Source organism: Eschrichtius robustus, chromosome X (genome assembly GCF_028021215.1).
Source record: "Eschrichtius robustus isolate mEscRob2 chromosome X, mEscRob2.pri, whole genome shotgun sequence".
In the NCBI taxonomy this organism is placed as follows: Eukaryota; Metazoa; Chordata; class Mammalia; order Artiodactyla; family Eschrichtiidae; genus Eschrichtius; species Eschrichtius robustus.
In genome coordinates, this window is record NC_090845.1 from 49,366,405 (window position 1) to 49,393,095 (window position 26,691).

A 26,691-nucleotide genomic window follows, 5' to 3' on the forward strand; every position below is an offset into this window, starting at 1 on the left:
GTCCCTTTCACTGGGAAAAGGTACATACACGTAGACACAAAATTTGCTCACAGTTGCCTGGTTAGGAGTAAGACAGAGGAGCAACTGCAACAATTTAGGTGAGACATGAGGAGGCCTGAACTAAGCCACAGCAAGTGGGGAGAGAAAAGAGATAGATGTGAGAAAGAGAAAGGTGGTTGAGTGTTACCAACAGATCTTGTCACAAATTGGATTTGAGAAATGAGGGAAAGAAAGACATGCATCTAGGATAACTCCGAGGTTGGTTTGTGGTGTAGACAATTGAGTAGAAGGTAGTGTCACTCATGGAGAGGAGGAGGCTTCGGAAGAGAAGATGGGTTCAGTTTGGGAAATGTCGAGTCAAAGGTGCCTTTAGAACATCCAAATAAAGAAGTTCAGCAGGAAGCTAAATATGCCCTTCCTCTTCTTGTACTGGCTCTCTTGCCCTGATATTCAACTACAAATAGGCTCCTAAATCTCCGTGCAACACTTCTGAATTGAGACAAGTATATTCCCCATTTGCCGAAAGGAGTCCAGAAATGGGAGAAGAAATTAAACTTCGCACACCCAAAATTATTTCACATTTTTTTTACTAAAAGAATAGACTTTTATTAAGCACTGTAAGTTTCTTTCCATCAGCATTAACAGAACAACAGACCAATTTCCATCACAGAACAACTCCTGAGACATTTTCATTCCTTTCTGAAACACTTTCCTTAAACTCCTGCAGTTTCCCCTAAGAAGCATCCATTCAAACTTACATTAATAAACTATGGAGCTTTTGTGCTGAGGTGGGCCAAAAAGGCAGGGAATTTGGAAGAGAAATACATATTATCCATCCACTAAACACACTGTCAAGAGCACAGGAGAAGAGATACTAACACAGGAAAAAACAATGAAAGATTTTACTTTTGTCAATAACATCATTTATCAGGGAGCACTAAAAATCAATGACTCCTTGAGTTAAAGTTTCTTTACCTAGTATGTTATTCTAAAAATAGAATAGAATAGAATAAAATAAAAGGTGGATGGGGAAGTGTCTTCTGGGAAGTAACTAAAATGAAGTCATCAGATTTGGCAGGGTTATGAGAGGTTAATAAAATCTGAAATATTTAATTTGTTTCATTTACATGAAAATTCACTAGTCATTAGTTACTACCAACACGGACAAAAAGAGCATCTATAAAAGTACAAGGGCAATGTCAAAAGCTGCAGTGGGCACCCTAGCATAGGGGTTTTTTTATTTTGCTTTTACCTTGGAAAAGATGATTTTGCAAAAAAAAATATATGAAGTTATTTTCTTAGAACATCAAAATAACCTCTGACAATACTGAAGATAATTAGCAGTAACAGGGGGATAAGGGAATACCTGCACCAGCAGACTACTGCAATAAGCCAAGGGAAAAGAAAATGGAAAGTCAAATAAAAGAAGATGCCAAAGTCACAAGAGGGAGAAAAATATAGGGTGACACACAATGGAACAGTGAAAACTTACCCCCCCAAACCCCAAGCATATTTAGGAAATATGCATCAGGAAGTAAACAAGTATAATGATTAAACCTTAGTAGAATTATACTAACTACTTTAAACTGTGGTCTACTTGTACTGTCATTTCAAAGTGGGGTGGGGGAGTCTTAGAGGCTGAAAGGGTAGCACAGACAGGCCCACAGGAGCCTTCTAAGGTTCCAGGGGACTGGATCACTATAACCAAACAGTTACTTCCACATTCTTTCTACCCTACATAAGCATTCCTCCCCCCACCCCCCTCCTTAACCACCCTCCCTAATGCCTTACCTGGCTGTTTTTCTCAGTGATTAAAAACAAGTTAATGTGACTTGGCCAACGATGCCAGGAAATCAAGATGGAGACAAAAATCAAATATCACTAGCCAAAGCAAGTGCCATTTCTTGGGCTATAAAGTCTACCCAAAGTCCTACTGGCTCAGAATGAAAATGATACAAGTGAGCAGAAGTTTATCAGGCCTGGTCCAGACTAGACTGGCCACTGAATAAGGGTGGGAGTTATAGGCTGACCCCAATACACACCAGCAGAAATCAAGAACTGCAAGTCCTTGGGATCAGTGGCTATATACATCCAGGGTGCTTTTGCTTGTGGCCCTACAAGGTAAAGGGGTCATTTCTGGGGGTTCCCATATGATGCATGACTTTGTTCAAGAAAGGCCACATCATAGTCAGAAATTGAACCTCAAGTGAAGGATGACAGTCTCTTCAAGTGGTACCACAGCAAAAAGCAGACTCATGTTCCCTAATTTGAAAGAAATTAGAAAAAGTTAATCTTGCAATTAGAAAAAGTTAATCTTCCAGTAATAAACCTTAGTCTTTCTGGCTTCTAAATTGTATGTTTTGGCAGATGAATTAAAACATGGCCCTTTATGGTTCTTTCTTGTAACCTTACAAACCCAAAATGCTGAATCCAAATAAAAATCAAAGTTGGAAGTGAGACACTTGTTTCACCCTGGGCCAGGCTAGGAGAAAGTAGAGGTGTGTGGAAGGGAGAAAAGCAAGCCGTTTGGCAAACTGGAATCATCCCTGTCAAAGCAGCAATTTTACTTCTCACAGTGAATGCCTACAAAATAATAAATCTTCTTAATGCTGTGAGAGTTAACAATACTGTCACTTGATTGTGTCAAACAGATTCAAGATTCACAGAAACAGCAACTGAAGAAAATGCCTTTCCATATAACTCCACGTACTTCCCATTAGAAATCGGAGCTAGCTAGCTAGCTATTTAATTTAACACAGCTCAGTGATTCTGGTTACTTTTAGAGCTCCAAAGGACTCCTCCCTCTGTGGCTCCAGAAAGAAATTTCCAAGCCATCTAAGTTCGCTACTAAATCCTTCTCTTGCTGGATACAGAAGTCCTAACCTTCAAGATGTTGTGAAAGGTTGGGCAGGTTAGGAGAAGAGCGGGAACCAAATTAGGGGAGCCAATTCCATAGAGGAGGTTTTTGTACACTTTGTTCTTGGTTATATCTGGCTGGGTATATGCATTCTTGTCATCCTGCTCTGGTTTATGTAAGAAGTGTCTGGGCAGGGGGAAAGGCATTCTTGACCTCCCTCCCCCTGCGAGTTGTGGGTTCTTTTAAATTGGGCCAGACTAGGATAAAACAGTCTGAGACTGTCTTCAGTCTCTCATGATGATACTCATTGTAAGTGGGTAGTGAGCAAACCGCCTTCTGGTTGTCTGGAAAAAAATCACCAAGGACCTACTCTGGGTTAAGGTACATGGGGTTTTTCAAGAAGAGAGAGAACCCTGCTAGAAGTCTAGTCAGTTGTATTCCTGTATAAATGGTACTTCTTGGGCAAGAATATCACAAAGCCCAAAAGGAAGTGTATGAGGCTGGAAGCCTCAACTCCTGAACGAAGACACAATGCTAATCTGTTGCAAGCCATGTTCCCATCCCTCATACTGCTGAGGAGGGAAACTGGAAATGCAAGGCTGTCTCAAGAGTATCTCCAGAAAGGGGGAACAGCCTCTTTGTCCTGGACAGATTCTGGCCTCACTTGGGGGCTGGGAACCTTTTATAGAATACCCCTATAGGCCCGGGCCAGAGTCCTCTGAAGTCTTCCTTGCAAAGCAAATGAAAAGATCCAGTAGTCAAAATGTCAATGAACAAACGAAACAATCTAGGTATGTAAAATCAAACTGCCGATTTCCTCACACTTCCCTACCCCATCTTTCCAATGTTAGTCCTCTCTCCCTCAGGGATTCATGGCAATAAATTCTGGCCTGAGGCCAGTTTGATCCCGGAGTTTCAGATGAGATTTCCTCCAAACTGGCTGCAAGCCCCGGTAATTACCTCCCATCCCTTTTCTCTCTCCCGACCAGGCTGCTCCTTCATAAGGAAATGCCCAACTCTTCCCGATCCTATTCCAACCTCCTGTTTTTACCATTCGGGATGTGAGGACTCTGGTCAAGATTAGGCTTGTGACAACCCAACTGTTTGTTGTTCTGAACAGGCAATCTCTGGAAAGCACTTTTTGTCTGCTTTAGAGAAGCCCATCTTCTCATAATTGTGATGGGCTTCGACTTAGTAAGGATTTTAAAATGTGGTCTTTTGAAACCTACCACTCCATAGCAGTGGAAGCATTTCTGGGAAATTCAGTAAATCTTCTGGGACATCATCATGTATGTATGTGTGTGCATGTATATAAATATATATATACAAAATATATATATTTATATTTATATATACATACACACATACACATATATTTATATATATATAAAATATGTATAGATAAATAGATTTGTCTCTTTATATAAAGGGTATGTGTATGCATATAGATACACGCATTCATATATACATCTATCCAAACATCCATACACAAACACACACACACACACACACACACACACACACAAGCACACACAGTCTTTTGAGTTCCCTTTCGTACTCAATTTCATTATATTGATTCCACCCTTTCAGGGTGTGGGCAGCAGGGAGTGGGTGAACTGCACCACATCTTCTATTTTACAAACAATTCATTAGTTCAGAGGCAGGAAAAATCTGCCCAGTACTTTTCTGACTCACTTGAATCCCCCAGTACAAAGGCCATTGGTAGTTATTTTAAGTGTACAAAATTAAAAAAAAATTAAAAAAATAAAATAACCAATACTACCTCACTTCCCTGAAAACATCTACCTATCTGATTGTCAGGTCAGAGCTAGAGGTGGTAGTATAAACTCCTGGCATAGGTGAATGAATGGGGAGAAAGAGTTAAAAGATGTGGATACTGATTATATATGAAGGCCCTACTATTTCATAAAGAAAAAAGCAAGTTAGGAAGCCATATACTCAGAAAACGAAAGTTGGAACTTTTCTATAGGGCCTTACGTGATGACACCCGATAGTCACTGCCTTAATAGGCTTCCAGGGGACGTAAAGAGAATATTGGCACTATATATTCAATTTGAGAACAGGAACTATGCTTGTTGCCATTCATATTTGATCAGAGCTTCCCTAGAAGCAGACCACTGAGTCTGGAAGCCCAGAAAAAGACAGGGAAGGGGAAAAGATGGATACAATAGAACACCCCATCCAAATTCTGGATGAAACTAGGGTAAGCATTTTATGTCCTCCTCTAACTTGGGCCTAAAATCAGAAAAGTATAGGTTTTCCCCTCTTCCTGATCTGCTGAAGCCATCTTCTGCTTGTTATTCCTCTTTCTGTTGTGCCACAGTTCCCAGCTTTTGCTCTCGTAAGCGGCTCTTCTCACCATTCTTCACGGGGAAGTAGCGGTTACCATTATTACACACACTGCTGTCTCTGGTTAAGGCACACTGTGATGGAGCTGGAAGATGATCATTCTTCTCTTCCTTGATCAATGTGCCATTGTTTCCATTTACCTGTGAGCGAGACCGACCTTGATGAGGCTCCAGGGATTTAGAAACTCCATCTGAAGTGCTCTGTCAAAAACAGAGATATTCAGTAGAAATGGTAATCCCAAACTGGCTGATCCTTCCCAAGCATGTTTATAAGTTAGCCTGCAGAAACTGCTTCAGTTCTTCAAAAACACCAGAAAGCCCAAAGCTTGTTAACACCTAGTACACTCTGACACTGTCTGGAGAACTTAGGGTGACAACAAATGGATCTGACTCAAATCCAATGGCAATGACAACACAGTAATGACACAGCTACTGTTTACAAAGCTTTACAATATATTTTTTTCAAATGCCAAAAGGGACCCTAAATGGTAGATATTATGATGCCCCATTTACAGATGAGGAAGCTGAGGCTCAGAAAGATTAAAGTAACTTGCTCAAGGAGACACAGGTAGAAAGTGGTGGGGCCAGGATTGCACTCCAGGTTGGTCAGCCTCTAAAGTTTACTCTCTTAACTTCCACGCAACGCTGTCCAATACTGACAACTGGACATGTAAATGAAAGGAAAAGAAAACAAATGATAAGATCTATGTGCAATGTTCCATAGAATTTTTCATAAGTAAAAACAATCATCTGGTTTTCTTTTAATTTCAGAAATGTAACTGCTCTTGAAATGCTAACGCCATGAACTGTATTACCTTGAAAATGCAGTACTGGCTCTCAATGAATATTATTAGGAATAATAACAGTGGTTGGGCATGCCAGGTACTCTGATGTTGGTTTCACAGGTAAGAAAGACAAATGAGGCTCGAAAAAGTAAAATAACTTGCTCAAGGTCACCGGCATGCCTAGACTTGCATTCAAGTCTGTTTGACTCCAAAGACATTGTTCTTTCCACTAAGACACAACACATAATGGAAGTCTAATACCTGTTGAATTTGTGGTCAATTATAAATAATAATTATTAATATTTATTGAGCACTTCCCATGTTCCAGGTTCTGTGTTAAACACTACATATATCATCTCATTTAATACTCAAAATAACTCTATGAGGTAGATACCAATTCTTCCATTTTTACCGATGAAGAAATTAGGGCACAGAGAGGTTAAGTAACTTGCCCAAAGTCACGGAACTGGTAAGTGGCAGAGCCAGATTCAAAGCTAGATCATTTGGCTCCAAAACCTACACAACATGGGCGTTACTGTGAAGTGTCTCTCAAGAACCTGGAAATAAGATGAAACTAGTAATGGATGGAATTAGCCATGTGAGGTAGTCAACAAAGAAATAAAAATGTAACAAGTAAGTGACTGAAGAATTTGAGAACACACAAAACTCCACTGACCTAGGAATAATCTCAAGAAGACAGAACTGTAATGTAAGAAGATTTAATAAGCTGCAACAATTAATTATCTCAGATTTTGGAGAAAGGGCAACTGAACAGAAAAAGGAGAGTCAGCAAGGCAATCAGCAGCAGCTCTGTCCAGGGAAGATGCCTTAGCTAAAAACAAAGTCAATGTGAGGCTTTCCTTGGCCAGGCTACCTCTAGAGTAGATAACAGTACCCCCAGAAATCTTAGCTAAGAGAAACTTAAGATCATCTACCATCCCTTGTTTTCCCTCAGTTTCCCCATCTGTAAAATAGAGAGAATAATAGTATCTATTTCATAGGTTCCTATAAGGATTCAATGACACAGTCCATGTAAAGCACTTAGAACATGTTGTGCCTGGCACACTGTAAGAACTCAATGCCAGCTAATGTTACTGTTCTGATTCCATGCCCCCAGGCAAACTTCTGATACCATGGCCTCCCTTTCAGCTTGCTCTTAGAGAGAGAAAGCTCTGGTAGACATGGTTAAGAGCATGCATACAAGAGTCAGCCAGGCCTAGGTCTGAATCTTATCTCTAACAATTAGAGTTGTTATCCCGTTTCAGAATTAGCACAGCACAGGGCTTTGGAATCAGTCAGCTCACGCTGGAATGTCAACTCTAATACTAACTTGATGGGTAATTTTGGGCAAGGTGCTTCATCCCTCTGAGCCTCAGTTTTTTCCTGTTTAAAATGGGAATAATAAATACATGTATTTATGAGTGACTGGAAAAAAGTGTACAATATATTGCGATAATTATTTCTTCTCACTGTAAATCAGTACTTTATCTTTCACCCCCTCCCTTCTCTTCCCTTCCCCCACTCCTTTAGCCATATCCACATAGCTATTTCTGTGATCTTGGTTAATGTGAGTCAACCACTTACTGATGGATCCACTATTATTGTACCAAAAATATCAGGTTTTTCAGACTGTATGCCTATTGATCAGTCCCTGAATCATGGTGAATTCATCAAGGCTGTACTACCTTATGAGAGACTATCTGAGTGACTAGTTTTCCTGCCTGGTGCAATCTCTTTTCCCTTACTGAGCAGCTTCTGGAAAAAGCTGAAAAGCTTTGGAAAAATCCAAAGTCACTGCTTTCTGGCTTTGGAGTACATTACAAAATGCTTTGCGTGGGGGACTTACCATTGTAGTTCCATTTGGGGCTCAAAATAACATTAAAGCAAATTTGTATTCCTTGAGAAAACATTAGACAATGGGAGTTAACATGGATGCAATGAGGGCTGGTTGTATACATGAGAGCTGAGCTGGGATTGAGGGCTGACAATAAAATTGCCTTGCAGTATGGTCTAGTCAGTGACCCTTGTGAGGATTAGAAACCGCATATAAAATGTCTAGTAGATGGCTTGGAAGAAAGTAAGCACTCAAGAAATGGTAGCTACTATACTATGAGGAGCCCAGCAGTCTGAGGCCATTACAAGATTTTGGATCACTACGGGGGGAAGGGGGGATGCCTATTGAAGACCAGTGAGTTTAAGACCATTCTGAACCATTAAGAGTAAGCAGAATGGCGATGCCTCCTCCCCTCCCATCATCAGCAAAGGCAAAAGTCCAATTTTCTAAGCATCTCTGGTAGCCCCTCAGAAGTTCAGGCATGCTGGTGGAGTCCCACTGTTAACTTCACTTTGGTCCCTTTATGGCTGCATGTAGTGCATGCTATGCTAAGTGTAGGTCTTTAGGACACAGTACCTGGTTTCTATCTTGTGGCCTTACTCAGGGAAAAGGATGACACTGCAGCCCTGTGGGAAGAGCCTGGGCAGGTTAACCCTCACTAGACTGCTAGAGAGCAAGCGGATGAAATCAAATGCTGGGAGAAGCTATGAAAGCTCCCAGGTTTCCATGCCTGATCTCTTGCAAAAAAAACCAACAAAAAGCCGACAAGAGGTATCAAACAGAAGCTAGATCATCTCAAAAAGGTACTTACTTGTTTATTTCCTTTTTTATGTCCTTTGGATCCTCTACCAGTCTGTTCTTTTCCATGCCTTTAGAAAGTGGGGGGAAAAGTGATCATGAGGAACACATAAAGCCTGTACCTCCATTTTCACTTAGTTAACTACTCACCTCCTCTAGGAAGTTTGACCCTCTTAAGTTAGATGCCTCTCCTCTGTGTTACCACTGTAAACCTCTATCTCTGTCATTTCTATGTTATACCGAATTGTCCTGTGTCCCAAGTCCTCCTCTAGGGCAAAAACTTTTTCATCAAGGCAGGGCATTTTTATATGTTTGCTGAACTCAACTGAAACCTGGCTTTAAAAACGCAAAGTTAGTTAATGCCTCTTACCTTAGTAGAAGGGTTGGATAGCTGGGCATTTTCCCAAGAGCACCTTGATTGACACTAGCTTATACCAACCTATTCAAATACATACCCCTTTCCCGGCCCACCGACAGAAACCACTTGCATGCCAAAGGAGCCATGACCCCTGGAGGATCTGCTGCCAGCCCACTGGCCCACAACCATCCCGGCAATCTCTAGTTTTCCTCCTTGGGGTGGGATTGGATGGAGACCTGGGAAGAGAGGAAGAATGGTAAGTGCAAGGTAGGATAAGAGGTGGAACAAAAGATCTACAGCCCACCTATTCTGTGTATTTCCATTTCTCTATGATAAAAAGACTCTGTGATAACAACAAAGGGTCATGGTGGAAGCAAATTTTGGAAGAGGGTGTTGAAGATCTGTACATATCCACTTTAGCAAGTGGGGTGTGCCTGATTCATTTTCCAACTACAGAGCCTGCACACAGTAGGCATTCAATATTTGTGGAGAGAGAAAATGAGGTCTTAAGATCTAGCTATTGGAAAATTATAGGCCAAAACCACTTTTGATTCAAATACATGTCACTACACACTGGAGGATTAGCCAAACAACCAAACAAAACAAAAAATAATGAAACCAAAGTAACAGTAATTTATGATTAAGAAGTAAGAATAGCAACAGTTGAAAACCAGAACCAATTCAAGACAAGATAGCATATCTCCTTAAAACAGGAAACTCCAACTCTGTGTGTGAGCTCACAAGCACAGTACAGCTCTGTAATTTGGCACAAAAGGAAGCCTTCATAGAATACAGAATTCTAGTAAACCTTTCATTTTTGTTTGTGGAAAAAACCCAAATATTAATAACTCTTCACTCACTTAGCAGGTTGTTAGCAAAGAGCCCTTCATTTATACAAAAGTGGGAGTCTAAGGAACTAGGTGACTAGCTAATCCTAAGAGGGCAAGAAAGACTTGCATTTGGGGATCCTACTGTGGCCCTTAAGGAGTCAGAAGGCTCCTCATGAACCACCAGTAACTGGAGACTAGGCATCAGTGAGAGTTGGGGCAATGGGGAGGACCTCCCAAGAACTTGGCCTTAATTAAGGCTGTCTTCTGAGACACAGTAAAGTCAACATGCAAAGAATGAGAGCAGGCATCTATAAAGACACCTTCAAAGGATGGAATGAATGGCTGGCTCCCTGGTTTGTGAGATTTAATCATTACTTGATTGAACAGAGCAGACATTCACACTGCTCCTCTAAGCACAGCCTTGAGCTAAACATCCATGCTGAATTTTGTGACCCTAAATTTAAGACAAATTTCATCTTCCAGCTTTATTATTTTTAAAGTGACGAGCAATACACAACAAACACTTCAACCATAGCACTCTCACCTGATCACAGAAACTTGGTATTTCATGTTAAAATGTCCCCATTAAAATACCCTGTTTCGCCAGGGGACAGGTTGTTTGAATTATCAGGGTCAGTATCTGACCTACCTAAGCAAGAACGTCTGTTCATCATTAAGCCACAGCTCAGATATCACCATAATGTATACATACGTGTGTGTATATACATGTGTGTGTGGATCCATGTGAGTGTGTATGTATTTGTTTTCTTCACTAAACTGCAATCCCCTGGAGGGTACAGACTATGACTTATTTCTCTCCATGCTTCTGGAAATGTGTTAGATCTACCCTCAGAGTGGAAATGGGTACATCAAGCTATGGCTGTTTGCTGACACTGGTCATTTACTTACCTACCATTGCTCTTCCTGCAAGCTCCTGTGTACATCTGCCTATGGGGAGAGAGTGAGCTAACCAGCAACCATGAAGACCCAGTTCACATGAATTACAGTTCTCAAAAGTAATAAATTGACAAAAAAAAGTAATAAAGTGACTCTTGGTTTCTGCATCAGTTACTTCATGAGTGGTTTGGTGAGAGTCAAATCCTTAGGGATCAATCACCTCTATGGAGAGTGGTCTAGGAAGACAGTGGGCTCTCCTCCGCAGGCTACACCCCTCCATCTAAGTAAGCTCCTCTTCAAACCACACCATAGCACAGAAGGTAAAGATATATGTGAAACTGCTGATTCTGTAACTGGCAATAATTACTGGATGGGTTACTATGAAATAGATTGAGTTTGACAAACACCTCATTCTTTGGTACTGACCTGCAAACCCCCGGCTCCTTCCTTGAGGGGGAGGTGGCATTGGGCCCATGGCTCGGGGGTAAAGTGAAACAGGGTAGAGAGAGGGCACCATGGGAGGCACAAAAGTAGGTGATGGAAGTAGAGCAGAAGGCGGTGGATGGTTCATGTAGACTCCTTCAAGGATGCTCTGTCTCATCTTCTCCACTTTGGTTGCCAGGTCAGCCTTCAAATGAGGGACGGAATAATAATAACAGCTGCCATTTTTTGAACTTCTCCCATGTTTCAGGCACAGTATTGGGCAGTCTAGGTACAGTCTCACAAGTCTATTCCCACTAAAGGAATCGAGGCCTGGAGTTAAATGGCTCAAGGTGACATACTCAGGGAAGCCTGTCTGGCACCAAAGCCCCCACTCTTTGCATGACACCAAACTACCATCATACTAGTTCTGACTGAGGGCTTGCGAGGCACCTTGACTAGGTCAAGAAAGACAAATATAAAAAGAAGTATTTACTAATTGTCTATTACACAGCCAGCAATAGGCTAGGTTATTTTTTTAAGGGGGAGGTAACAGAATAAGGTAAAAGAGAGAACAAAACTTGACATATACAAACCCTTTTAACCTTCTCCCCCATACCCAGGATCAGAGCCCATGACCTCTGTCCAGGATAAGTCCATGCCTCTAGTCCAGAGGTCAGGAAACTTGTTCTGAAAAGGGCCAGATAGGTTTTGTAGGCCGTATTGTTTCTGTCACAACTACTTGACTCTGCCACTGTAGTGTGAAAGCAGTCATGGACAATATGTAAATGAATGAATGTGGCTATGTTCCAAAAAGCTTTATTGGAATAAAAATTCAAATTAAAAAAAATTTTTAATAGTTTGCTGACCCCCTGCTCTAGTCTCTCAGCTTATACCCTACAAATGGACAAAGAAGTAAGTAAGGGCTCCTGTCCCTTGACTTCTCTCATCTTTCCCAAGGTTTTACTGCAAAAAATATCCCCTGCTTTTACTCTGTCATCTACTTTACTACCCTCTTCTATTTCCAAAGTAGTTCCTTTATAAAAAATATCATCACTTGCAAAAATGACTTACAGTTTTTGTAAATAAGGGAACTGAAATTCTAAGAATTGGGGGAAAGGCATAGAGTATATCTGAGTATTCCATGGGGAAGAAATAACTTGGAGCAAAAAAAGGAATATGAAAACTTGAAGCTCATTTCAAAAAAAAAAAAAACCCTTCCCAACATGATTTTGTAACATGTACATATCAGACTCTGGGCCTTTGGGATCATCCTTGACCAAGTTAGGTTAAGGTCAGACACATTCTCCCACTTCTGCTACCTCCTTCCCCAATGTCTCTGCTCCTTTTCCGCTTTCTGTCATTCATCCCCACAGCAGATCAGAGACGGTCTTAGTAGCTGCCCAACATGTGGTACCTGGCCATCGCAGAGCTCAACCAGGGATACTCGCTCCCGGCCTGCTTTAATTAGCTTGCTCTGGAATAGCTTGCCATCGAAGTAAATCCAGGGGCAGCAGTGTTCCCAAGGGACTGGCTGGCCACAGGCATCATTAGCAAACAGAGCTGTGTCGACCCCACTCATGAAGAGAGCAGCAAGCTGGATCCCTCGAGCATCCAGTTTCTCAATCTGAAACCACCACAGAGGAAAAACTGCCATTAAGAAATTACTGTTAGTGCTCACTTCGGCAGCACATATACTAAAATTGGAACGATACAGAGAAGATTAGCAAGGCCCCTGCACAAGGATGACATGCAAATTCGTGAAGCGTTCCATATTTTTATTTACATGGAAACAACCTAAGTGTCCATCAACAGATGAATGGATAAAGAAGATGTGGCACATATATACAATGGAATATTATTCAGCCATAAAAAGAAACAAAATTGAGTTATTTGTAGTGAGGTGGATGGAGTTAGAGTCTGTCATACAGAGTGAAGTAAGTCAGAAAGAGAAAAACAAATACAGTATGCTAACACATATATATGGAATCTAAGGGGGGAAAAAAGGTCATGAAGAACCTAGTGGCAAGACGGGAATAAAGACACAGACCTACTAGAGAATGGACTTGAGGATATGGGGAGGGGGAAGGGTAAGATGTGACAAAGTGAGAGAGTGGCATGGACATATATACACTACCAAACGTAAAATAGATAGCTAGTGGGGAAGCAGCCGCATAGCACAGGGAGATCATCTCGGTGCTTTGTGACCACCTAGAGGGGTGGGATAGGGAGGGTGGGAGGGAGGGAGATGCAAGAGGGAAGAGATATGGGAACATATGTATATGTATAACTGATTCACTTTGTTATAAAGCAGAAACTAACACACCATTGTAAAGCAATTATACTCCAGTAAAGGTGTTAAAAAAAAAAGAAATTACTGTTATTGGTTACATTTGCTTATTCCTGTTTTGCTGATTATTCCAGTTAAGTTAGAACATGTTGCCTTTCAATACAGACATTTGAGTGCATAAGCAGCCTCTATCCATTTGTTTCCCTGAGATGGTTTGGATGATACTCATTACAAAAAAAAAAATCAGCTTTAAAACCTTAAAAAGACACCCACTTGAGAAACCATTTTTTCTGCCTGTCAAGTTAGAAAAAAATTAAAACAAAACTAAAGACCAAAAGAACACCCAATGCTGATGAGGATATGGTGAAATAAATGGGCACACTCAAATAAAACTAATGAGTAATGTATATTACAATTAAGCAATATATATCAAGAACCTTAAAAATGTCCACACTTGTTGACTCAGAAATTCTACTTTTAGGAATCTGTTCTAAGGAAGTAGAGATGTGAATAAAGCTCTATGCATAAAGATGTTAATTACAGGACTTCCCTGGTGACACAGTGGTTAAGAATCCGCCTGCCAATGCAGAGGACATGGGTTCGAACCCGGGTCCAGGAGGCTCCCACATGCCACAGAGCAACTAAGCCCATGCACCACAACTACTGAACCTGTGCTCTAGAGGCTGCGAGCCACAACTACTGAGCCCATGTGCCACAACTCCCGAAGCCCACGTGCCTAGAGCCCAAGCTCCGCAACGAGAGAAGCCACAGCAATAAGGAGCACGCGCACCGCAATGAGAAGCACGCGCACCGAAACGAAGAGTAGCCCCCACTCGCCGCACCTAGAGAAAGCCCACACACAGCAACGAAGACCCAATGCAGCCAAAAAAAAAAAGATGTTAATAATTACATATAATAGGTGAAAACTGGAAACCAAATGGCCAACATTAGAATAATTAAATGATACATCCATATGATAAAATATTTAGCAAAAAATTTAAGACATAGAAAATATGTGCTATATGCTATATAAGTTTAAAAATACAGTATATAATTACATAAATAATATTTCAACTATGTAGAAAATACATGACAAAAGGCTGGAAGAAACCATCAAAATGTTCACAGTGGTTATCTCAAGTTGTCCTGTTAGATGGCTTTACCAGGAAAAGGGGAAGTACTTGCAGGCCCCCTCCTAGGTGTGGTGTGGAGTTGTCAGTACCTGCTCTAGCACCAAGCAGTATCACATTTACTGTAAAAAGGAACCAACACTGTCTGTCTAAGACTGTTTTCATCTTTTCCTTAGTTGACCCCACTGAAATCAAGATTTTGTAAGACTTACTAGACTTTATCTTCTAGTTTATACTAGGGCCTGAAAGGACCATGGCTACTGAAGTCAGAAGAGGAATGTCCTGCATTAGTACCTAATACTTATTGAGTACTGTGTACTTAAAATGTGCTAGACACTGTTCTAAGTGTTTTGCATGGATTATTTTATTTAATATCTTCATAACCCTACAAGTAAGGAAACTGAAGCTACAGGGGTTAAGCAACCTGCCCAAGAACACATAGCTAGAAGGCAATGAAGCTAAGATTCAAAGTCAAGGCAGCCTGGCTTCAGAGCCTGCCCTCCAACCTACTATATTCTACTGCCTTCAGTTATATGGTGGATTTACTTTCTTCCTGACGCTTTTCTAGACTTTCCTCTAACACCCAATAAGTATTATTTAAAAAGGGAGGGTAGCACAGGGAATTATACCCATTATCTTATAATAACCTACAATGGAATATAATCTGCAAAAGTACTGAATCACTGTGCTTACATTTGAAACTAACACAATATTGTAAATCAACTATACTTCAATAAAAAAGGGAGGGTGGACATTTACTGAGAGACAAAGAGGAAACACCAGGATAAGTCCCCTGTAGCATCTTTTGTAAGAGTTGGAAACCTTACTGTGGTCTATGGGCCACAACTTATTTGTCTTACACAATATCCATTTTTTTCTACCCATTCTCACCTATCACTATGTGAACAGTGTTGGCTTTATTAATAGACATAAATATTTGGCTAAAGTAAATCAAACATTTACCTGCAGAACTTACTCTTCTCCCCAGCTCCAGGAAAAAAAGACCTAAAATAAAGCTATGAGTTCATAAAAGAAAGAATTTAAATGAGGATCGATCAAATCACCTTGAGTTCTTGAAGTTGATCTGGTTCATAAAGCTGAGTAGATACTGCCTGTGCAAGGAAGGTGTCTAGCTCATGGCGATGCAGGATTCGGCCACCAGGCCACTGAACCATATATCTAGAAGATAAAAGCATCATTAAGTGACAAAAGCTCATTTATTCATTTCACAAACACTTATTAAGCTAAGAACCTAGCATGGGCCAGACCCTAGCTAGGTTCTGATAATTCCAATGAAATAACGTAAAAGAATCTCTGCCTTTGGTTACTTACAGTCTAGGTAGTAGAGGAGACAGGCACGTACGTCAGCAAAGACAGGACAGTGTGTTAAGTACCAAGATAGAAGAATGCACAGGGTGCTATAGGAGCACAGAAGAGGGCTACTACTGGAAGAGTAAGGAAGGCATCCTGAAGAAAAAGTCAATAGGAGCTGTTACAAAGGGCTATAGAAATCAGTGAGACAAATGGTGGAGAAAGGATGCTCTAGACTGAGGGAACAGCATGTGTAAAGGCATGGAGGTGTGGAGTTCAGTATGATATACCAGGGCCCATAGTGCTGGAGCTAAGCAGGTTTGCAGTGACAGGAGGCTAGATTAGAAAGTAGGCCAAACTATGGAAAACAGTGTGGAGGTTCCTCAAAAAATTAAAACTAGAATGACCACATGATCCAGCAATTCTACCTCCTGGAATGCTATATCCGAAGGAAACAAAAACATGCACTCGAAAAGATACCTGCACCCCCATGTTCATTGCGGTATTATATAGCCAAGACATGGAAGCAACCTAGGCATCCATCAATGAACAAATGGCTAAAGAAGTTGTGGTGTTTATATATACCATGGAATATTATTCAGCCATACAAAAACGAGGAAATTCTACCACTTACAACAACATGGATAGACCCTGAAGGCATTATGCTAAGCGACATAAGTCAGAGACAGAAAAATATTGTACGATCTCACTTATATGTGGAATATAATAATAAATTTTAAAAACACCACCAAACTCATTGAAAAGGAGATTAGATTTGTGGTCATCAGAGACAGGGGATGGGGGAGGTGGAGGAGGAGGAATTAGAGGAAGGTGGTCAAAAGGTACAAACTTCCAGTTAAAAGATAAGTAAGTACTAGGGATGTAAAGTACAGCATGGTGACTATAGCTAACACTGATGCATGGTATATAGGAAAGTTATTAAGAGAGTAGAACTTAAGAGTTCTCATCATAAGGAGAAACTTTTTCTCTTTTATTTTTATTGTATCTATATGAGATGATGGATGTTAACTAAAGCTATTGTGGTAATCATTTCACAATGTATGTAAATCAAACCATCATGCTGTAGACCTTAAAATTATACAGTGATGTATGTCAATTACTTTTCAATAAAAGTGGAAAAAAAAAGAAAGTAGGCCAGATTGTGAAGGGTCTCAGAAACAATATTAAGAAATTTGGACCTTCACCCTGAAAATATACGAAGACAGTTAAGGATTGTCAGCAGGAGATTGGTTTGATATTGACTGGCTCAGAGGGTAAGGGACAAGAGATATGGATACCAGTTAGGAGGCAACTGAAGCAACCTGTGGCCAAAGAGGTCTGAACAAAGGCACTGGCTGAGGGCATAGAGAAGGCCAGGGGACAAAGACAAGAGTTATTAAGATGATATATTTATCATATTATTATTACTAGTATTTACATTATTATATATACTATATAAAGCATTAAATATTACATTATAATATATGCAGAAAAGTATAAGTTATTCATAGGAATAATACTTACTACATGCCTTTTGTATTCTAGATACCTTGCCAGGAACTTTATATACATAAAAAGAAGTAGCACAGAATAGAGACTTGGAGTCTGACATACTTGGTTCCAGTCTAGGTTCCACTACTTTTCTATGTGACTCTGGGCAAATGCCTAAACCTCTAGGGGCTTGAGTTCACTCATCTCTAAAATGGGGATAATACTATCTAAATCTCAAAGGTTGTAATAAGTAAAGGAGAAAATGAATGTAAAAGCACTTAGCATATGGCATACCAGAACTCTTGGTTACTATTTGTAACTAATTCAATCATGGTATAATCCTTCTTTTACTATTTGGTGAAGCCTCCCATATCTTATATTAAATTCTCACACATACAAGAATCTGTTTCTACCCTATTTATTCTGTGTTTTATTTCTCATGCCAGGACCATACTGACTTAAATTTTAAATATGCTTTAATATTTAGTGGTCTCTACTTTTACTCCATGTCTTTCCTCCATGTCTTTGAATTTTAAGCAACATTTATGATTTTATTCTGATTACAAAAGTTCAAGTTCATTCTCATTCAGAAAACATTTTAAAAGCCAAAAAAAGTATGAAGAAAATGAAAAGTAAAAACGGAAATAATTTGTAATCTTACCATTTAGATATAACCGCTGTTAAGTTCACGATTTTGGCTTCTTTCTTCCTAGCATCTCAAATCTCAATTTTTTCTCTCTCTTTCACACTATATATAGAATATTATATCTTGCTTTTTTCACTCAACATAATACTGTAAGAACCTTTCATTCATTAAATACTTTTCAAAAACATGATTTTAAATGACTGTATGTTCCTCGTATGTTTATCAATTTACTTAAATATCCTATAATATTGGACACTTATGCTGTTCATTCTTTTTCTTTTATTATAAAAAATACTACAAAGATATTCACATATATAAATCTCCCTGTATCTCTGATTATTCATTCCCTTAAGATAGGTTTCTAGAAGTGGAATTATTATGTCAAAGGTTATGTCCATTATAAAGGTCCTCAATACATATTGCAAAACTGTTTTCCAGGGTTTCCCTAGTGGCACAGTGGTTAAGAATCCGCCTGCCAATGCAGGGGACACGGGTTCGAGCCCTGGCCCAGGAAGATCCCACATGCCATGGAACACCTAAGCCCAGGCGCCACAAGTACTGAGCCTGCACTCTAGAGCCTGTGAGCCACAACTACTGAGCCCGCGTGCCACAACTACTGAAGCCCGGGTGCCTAGAGCCCATGCTCCGCAACAAGAGAAGCCACTGCAATGAGAAGCCCACACACCACAACGAAGAGTAGCCCCCGCTTGCCGCAACTAGAGAAAGCCCACGCACAGCAATGAAGACCCAACACAGCCAAAAATAAAAACAAATAAATTAAAAAAAATTGTTTTCCAGACCCATTTGTCCTATCTCCCAGTTGTTGTGTCAGCATGAATTATCATTAGTCTTTGATATTTTTATGGGCAAAAAATGTCTCTTGCTATTTAAATGTCTGTCTCTTTGATTGCTAATGATGAGGTTGCATATTTTCCCCAAACACGTATTTACTTCTATGGCTGGTCTATGTCTATCATAGACATGTCAGTGAATTTGCTTGTTCTGTCTATTGCTCTGTCTCAGATAATCTAAAGCCTTATCTTAAAATAGTGACAGCTATTTGGACACACAGTGGACAGCTGATCCAAGTCAAATCAATCCATGGCTTGCCAGAGTCTTGAGAATTTGAGCTAAGAGATTCAGAGGTTGATGAAACAGACAAGCAGAAAGAAGAGCTACACAGGTCCATGAGAGAGTGGGCAGTCTCTGTTCCTGCCCTTCCAGTACTATTCCCTGTGTACACCACTTTTCTGGTCCTTAGATGACTATGAGACTACCTGTTATATCTTTACAATAAGATAGCTAGAGTGGCTTTTCTTTCTTGTAAACAAATGAATCCGAATAGAATGTCATTTACCCATTTTTGTTTGGGGATGCTAGTATTTAAAAAGCTTTTATATATTGAGAATACTGACACACTGTTATAACTGTCGCAAATATTTTCCCAGTTTGTCATTTGTCTTTTAATTTTATGTATTTTGGCATATAGATATAGTCATAGTTATTGATCTTTTTATATCTTTCCTTTTTTGTGGGGAGGGTCTCAAGTCTATTTTTTTTTCTTTTTCTTTTCATTTTTTCAAAATAAACCTTTTATTTTGCAGTAATTTTACATATACAGAAACTTACCTTAAAATGCTTTATTGAGGCATAATTTACACACCAAACAATTCATCCATTGTTAAGTGTAGAATTTAATGATTTTTAGTAAACTTACAGAGTTGGGCAACTATCACCACAGTTGAGTTTTAGAACATTTGCATTGCCCCCAAAAGATCCCACAGGCCCATGCGCAGTCACTCCCCATTCCCACCCCTGGGCAATCACTTTCTTTTTTTTAAATTTTTTTAAATTTTTTAAAAATTTTTAATTTATTTATTTATGGTTGTGTTGGGTCTTCGTTTCTGTGCGAGGGCTTTCTCTAGTTGCGGCAAGTGGGGGCCACTCCTCATCGCGGTGCGCGGGCCTCTCACTGTCGTGGCCTCTCGTTGCGGAGCACAGGCTCCAGACACGCAGGCTCAGTAGTTGTGGCTCACGGGCCCAGCTGCTCCGCGGCATGTGGGATCTTCCCAGACCAGGGCTCGAACCCGTGTCCCCTGCATTGGTAGGCAGACTCTCAACCACTGCGCCACCAGGGAAGCCCCAGGCAATCACTTTCTATCAACGTTACTATCTCTAACAACTTTCTATCTCTATAGATTTGCCTTTCTGGACATTTCATATAAGTGGAATAATATAATATGTGGCCTTTTGTGTCTGGCTTCTTTCCTTAGCATAGTTTTTGTTTTAATTAAACTTTTAATTTTGTTATTATTGTAGATTCACATGCAGTTGTAAGGAATAAAAATGAGGGATCCCTTGAACACTTTACCCAGTTCTCCTAATGGTAATATCTTACAAAACTATAGTACAACATCACAACCAGGTATTGATACTGACCCAATCAAGATACAGAACTGTTCTACTCAAAAAGACTGTTCATTCATTTATTCATTCCATAAACAATATGCATGAGCTGAGACTCTACTGTGTGTTAGGCATGAGTTCAAATCCTGGCTCTGCCATTTAGTAACGGTTTGAACTCGGGCAAGTCACTTCACCTCTCTGAAACTTGCCTTCTTATCTGTTCAATAGGGAGAATAACAACACCTTCCTCACAGAGTGGTTATTGGTGGAATTACATTTAAATTGGTGAGCACTTAATGAGAGTTATATTGAGTAGGGAACTCTCAATGAAGTGCTTCTTATTCCTCTCCCCTGTGGGATCCATAGGGTCTCAACCTTAGAAATCCTTTTATGTTAACTTCAACTTAATCACTGTGCACTTGTTGTTTCTTGAAAATTGTTTGTAGCTTAGGCCAAGACCTTAGATTATGGTGTTTGTATAGGACTCAAATGTTTTAACCAACTCCTTTGACATTCAACCATGTTTTGGGTTTGCAAACTCCCTTTTGCAAATGAATAAACAAGCAAACAAAAACTAGAAAGCAACTTCTTTGGAAAGGAGCATAAAATAAAATTTAAGGAAAAGAGTGAAGTTGGAACATGGTCTAAGGTAGTTCTGCCATATCCACTTGAACCCAGGTCAAAATGTTTGATCATTAGCTCACTTGCTCACCCTCTCCCACAGCTCTGGCATCTTTTCCAGCTCTGGGATGATTCCCAACAGAACAAGGAGCCCTACCATTTGGAGAACATGCCCACCCCTTCTTGCTTGTCTTTTCCATTCATTTTCTGGAAAGATTCGCTCAGCATTCTTCCCCTTAATACAGATCCCATCCTTCACTAATTGGTGTGAGAAAGGTGAGGCATTCCATTTTCAAGGCCAGGCCCATGCAAGTGGTTGCTTCTGGCTTTTGCGAGTCCTCCAGCTGGTTTGGAGCAACAGGGAGGCTGGCTGTGTCCCCTAGGAAAGCACCGTCAAACTGTGGGCCTGGGGAAGTAACTTGAGAACAGGCAAGTGGGTAAGTACCTCAGGAGGTAATAAAGCACAGAGCCAGCCAAGGAGCAGAAACCCGGGCCTGAGAAGCTGTCCAGGAGGGTGCTTTATGAGCCTCTGAACAGCAGAGCTCTCTGGAGCACAGGAAACCATGCACCAAATGTGCAGCAGGCTTTCTAGTGGTCAAATCCATTCAGGCTCTAATTAAGGCATTTTAGGAGGCAAAACCCTTGGGCAGCAAATGTCTCTACACAAGAAAGTGGTGAGAAGTAAGGCTTTGTCACCGAGACTCAACATCTAACCCTGAAGTCTGGTTCAAGGATTAGATTCTTTTTTTAACTTTTACTTTTATTGAAGTATAGTTGATTTACAATGTTGTGTTAGTTTCAGGTGTACAGCAAGGCGATTCAGATATATATATATATCTGTATATACACTTCTTTTTCAGATTCTTTTCCATTATAGGTTATTACAAGATACTAAATATAGTTCCCTGTACTATACAGTAGGTCTTTGTTGTTTATCTATTTTATATATAGTAGTGTGTATCTGTTAATCCCATACTCCTAATTTATCCTTCCCCCCCCCCCCTTTCCCCTTTGGTAACCATAAGTTTGTTTTCTGTCTGTGAGTCTGTTTCTGTTTTGGAAATAAGTTCCTTTGTATCATTTTTTTAGATTCCACATATAAGCGATATCATATGACATTTGTCTTTCTCATAAAAAAGAATGAAATAATGCCATTTTCAGCAACATGGATGGACCTAGAGGTTAACATACTAAGTGTAGTAAGTCAGACACAGAAAGACAAGGATTAGGTTCTACAGGCTTTATATACCCTCTCTCCACAGCACAACCAGCAGGTTCAGGTAAGTGATAAGGTTGATGAAAACAGCATGTGAAAAAAACTAAAAGATTGCCTTATATTTAAAGAATATTTTGTTGTTTTTAAAATGTCCATAAACCCTTTATGAATACAGTTTTAGTTTAAGGTATGTTAAGATAGCAACATAGGATAGAGAATTGTAAATTTTAATGATAGGATATGTGAGGCTCTTCAGCCAAATAATCTTTTCTGAAAAAGCTGATACACATGCCCCAACCAGTTATTAGAGGTCCAATCTTCTGCAACCCCCAGAAGATATGCTATAGCAGATCATGAAGCGACTTAGGAGGATATTGTTCTGTCAATGAGAGTCAGTGTACCATGACATTTTTTGAGGCCCCATTATGCATGGAGATGCTTAGGTTTCAGACTGTAGATGTGGATTGGAACCTCTAGGGAGCATATGTGGTGGGTTAACCACAACCTATGGAGACGAGGGAGGAAATAATTCGTCACCCCATTGTTTACTCATTGTTTTCTACAGGCTCTACTCCTTAGTTTGCTCCTCAAGTATAAAGTAAAAAGGCTGTTTGGGGGCATTGTTATATGTGTATCTATGCCAGATGGTTCTTTTCTTACCTTCTTATTGCTTTATAAGCTCCCAACACTACTCCTATCCCTTCCCTGTGTAGCCTGGATAGGGTAGTAACTCCTATGTACTCCCAGAGCTCTCTACACTCACCTCTACTGTTCCATGCACTTACCACATTGTACTGAAGTTGTCTGTTCGTGGGTCTGTCTCCTCTGCTCTACTGGGAACTCCCCGAAGACAGAGACTAGGTCTTTCTCATATCTGTTTCCCCAGCACCTATGGGTGCTTAGTAGATGTTTGTTGGACAGTTTGGGGGAACTTGAGGGTATTAACCAAGTTTTATTTTAACCTTGTAATCTAACAGTACCTTATACACAGTAGGTGTTCCATGTATATCTTCTCTGATAAAAGTAATTTTTAAAGGGCTTAAAGATATATGGTACTAAATGTAAAATAGATAGCTAGTGGGAAGCAGCCACATAGCACAGGGAGATCATCTCGGTGCTTTGTGACCACCTAGAGGGGTGGGATAGGGAGGGTGGGAGGGAGGGAGATGCAAGAGGGAAGAGATATGGGGATATATGTATATGTATAACTGATTCACTTTGTTATAAAGCAGAAACTAACACACCATTGTAAAGCAATTATACTCCAATAAAGATGTTAAAACAATATTTATATATGGTGTTGTCATACAGAGTGAAGTAAGTCAGAAAGAGAAAAACAAATACCATATGCTAACACATATATATGGAATCCAGAAAAAAAAATGGTTCTGAAGAACCTAGGGGCAGGACAGGTATAAAGACGCAGATGTAGAGAATGGACCTGAGGACACGGGGAGGGGGAAGGGTAAGCTGGGACGAAGTGAGAGAGTGGCATGGACATATATACACTACCAAATGTAAAATCGATAGCTAGTGGGAAGCAGCCACATAGCACAGGGAGATCAGCTTGGAGCTTTGTGACCACCTAGATGGGTGGGATAGGGAGGATGGGAGGGAGACGCAAGAGGGAGGAGATACGGGGATATATGTTTATGTATAGCTGATTCACTTTGTTATACAGCAGAAACTTAACACTCCATTGTAAAGCAATTGTACTCCAATAAAGATGTTAAAAAAAGAAGATATAGAACAGTTCTACCACCACAAGGATCCCTCATATTACCTTTTATAACCACACCTCTCTTCTTCCCCCACTGATGTACTTAACGCCTGGCAATCACTAATCTGTTCTTCATTTCCCTAATTTTGTCATTTCAGCAATGTTATATAAATGGAATCACACAGTAGGTAATCTTTGGGGATTGGCTTTTCTACCTAAGACAATTCCCTTAAGATTCATCTAAGTTGTTGTGTGTTATTAAAAGTTTGTTGCTTTTGGGGAATTCCCTGGCGGTCCAGTGGTTAGGACTCCATGCTTTCACAGCCAAGGGCCCGGGTTCAGTCCCTGGTCTGGGAACTAAGACCCTGCAAGCTGCTTGGTGTGGACAAAAAAAAAAAAGTTTGTTGCTTTTCATTGCTGAGTAGAATTCCATCATATGTGTGTACAATAGTTGAATAATTCATCCACTGAGAGAAATCTGGGTTGTTTCCAACTTTGGAGTAATACGAATAAATGTCCTGGCATTTCCCTGGTGGTGCAGTGGTTAAGAATCCGCCTGCCAATGCAGGGGACACAGGTTCGAACCCTGGTCCGGGAAGATCCCACATGCTGCGGAGCAACTAAGCCCATGTGCCACAACTACTGAGCCTACGCTCTAGAGCCCTCGAGCCACAGCCACTGAGCCTGCATGCCACAACTACTGAAGCCTGCGCACCTAGAGCCCGTGCTCCTCAACAAGAGAAGCCACCGCAATGAGAAGCCCTTGCACCACAACGAAGAGTAGCCTCCGCTCTCTGCAACTAGAGAAAGCCCACAAGCAGCAATGAAGACCCAATGCAGCCATAAATAAATAAATAAATAAATAAATAAATGAATAAATGAATGAATGAACAGATGAATGAATGAATGAATAAAAGAATGAATGGATAAATGAATTAATGAATAAACGAATAAATAAATAAATAAATGAATGAATAAGTAAATAAATAAAAGAATGAATGCATAAATGAATGAATAAATGAATGAATGAATGGATAAATAAATGTATAAATGAATGAATGAATGAATAAATAAAAGTATAAATAAATAAATAAAAGTATAAATAAATAAATGAATGAATGGATAAATAAATAAATGTATAAGTGAATGAATGAATGAATAAATAAAAGTATAAATAAATAAATGAATGAATGAAATAAATAAATAAAAGAATGAATGGATAAATGAATGAATGAATAAACGAATAAATAAATAAATGAATGAATGAATAAAAGAAAAAGAAAGAATGAATGAACGAACGAATGAATGAATGAATAAATGAATGAATGAAAGAATAAATAAGTAAAAGAATAAAGAATAAATGAATAAATAAATAAATAAAAGAATAAATAAATAAATAAATAAAAGAATAAAGGTGCTATAAACATTAGTGACCTTAGTGCACAGGTTTCTGTGTGGACGTAAATGTTCATTTCTCTGGGGTAAATGCCCAACAGTGCAACTGCTGAGTTGTACAGTGGTTTTTAAAGAAATTGCCAAATTGTTTTTCAAAGTGACTGTACCATTCTACATTTCGAACACCAATGTATGAATGATCCAGTTTCTTTGTGTTTTCCCCATCATGTGGTATTATCATTATTTCTTAAATGAGCCATTCTGAGAGGTGTGTAATGATATCTCATTGTGGTTTTAATTTGCATTTCCCTAATGGCTAATGATATCTTTTCATGTGTTTTTTGGTCATTGTTTACCCTCTTCAGTGAAATGTCATGTATTTTGCCATTTTCTAATTAAATTATTTGTTTGTCTGGTTTTTTCTTGATGAGTTTTGAGAGGTCTTTATATATTCTAGATACTAGGCTTTTGTTGAATATGTGGTTTGCAAATATTTTCTCCCACTTTGTAGCTTGTCTTTTCATCCTCCTTACATGGGCATTCAACCGGCAAACGTTTTTAATTCTGATGAGGTCCAATTTATAAATTTTTCCTTTTATGGATCATGCTTTTGGTGACAAGTCTAAGAACACTTTGCCTAGCTCTAGAACCTGAAGATATTTCCATTTTTCTAAAATTTGTATACTTTTATATTTACATTTAAGTCTATGATCCATTTTGAGTTAATTTTGGGTGGGGGATATGCTATTATTTTTATTTTATTTACATTTATTTTATTTATTTATTTATTTTCCTAGGAGTGAAATAAATGAGTCATATGATAATTTGTTTAACCTAAGAAAATGCCAAACTAATCTCCACTTTAAATTCCCACCAGCAACGTATGAGGGAATCCCAATTCTCTGCAGCCAGGCCTACATTTGTCATTGTCTGTCTTTTTTATTATAATTATTCCAGCTGAGTGAAGTGGTGTTTCATTGTGGTTTAAATTTGCATTTTCCCAATGATTACTGAAGTTGAGAATTTTTTCATGTGCTTATATTCCAACCCTATGTCTTCTCTGGTGAAATGTCTATTCACATCTTTTACTCATTTTAATTATTATTTCTTTTATTTAGTTGTTTATTTATTTATTTATGGCTGTGTTGGGCTTTTGTTGCTGCGCGGGCTTTCTTTAGCTGCGGCGAGTGGGGGCTACTCTTCATTACAGTGCATGGGCTTCTCATTGCGGTGGCTTCTCTTGTTGTAGAGCACGGGCTCTGGGCGCGTGGGCTTCAGTAGCTGTGGCACGCAGGCTCAGTAGTTGTGGCTTGCGGG

General features: G+C 39.6%; 1 protein-coding gene and 1 non-coding gene across 5 annotated transcripts in view; one reads left to right on the forward strand and one right to left on the reverse strand.

Annotated features, from left to right (window-relative positions):
* Positions 1–586: 586 nt before the first annotated feature.
* FAM120C (family with sequence similarity 120 member C) overlaps positions 587–26,691 on the reverse strand; it is a 168,301-nt gene continuing 142,196 nt past the window's right edge. The window contains exons 11-17 of one of the 4 annotated variants that reach the window (XM_068533856.1): positions 15,633–15,747; positions 12,566–12,775; positions 11,155–11,356; positions 9,099–9,237; positions 8,657–8,714; positions 5,368–5,427; positions 587–2,262 (exon numbers count right to left, since the gene is read on the reverse strand). In XM_068533856.1, the coding sequence (XP_068389957.1) occupies positions 2,254–2,262; positions 5,368–5,427; positions 8,657–8,714; positions 9,099–9,237; positions 11,155–11,356; positions 12,566–12,775; positions 15,633–15,747 (793 nt within the window). In that variant the 3' untranslated portion in view covers positions 587–2,253. Of the gene's footprint in view, positions 5,428–5,708; positions 5,889–8,656; positions 8,715–9,098; positions 9,238–11,154; positions 11,357–12,565; positions 12,776–15,632; positions 15,748–26,691 lie in introns of those variants that run through there. The other 3 variants (XM_068533855.1, XM_068533854.1, XM_068533857.1) reach the window with 3 other exon arrangements.
* Positions 12,822–12,928, forward strand: LOC137757545 (U6 spliceosomal RNA). The gene has a single exon (XR_011072386.1). It is a non-coding gene; the product is annotated as a U6 spliceosomal RNA (small nuclear RNA).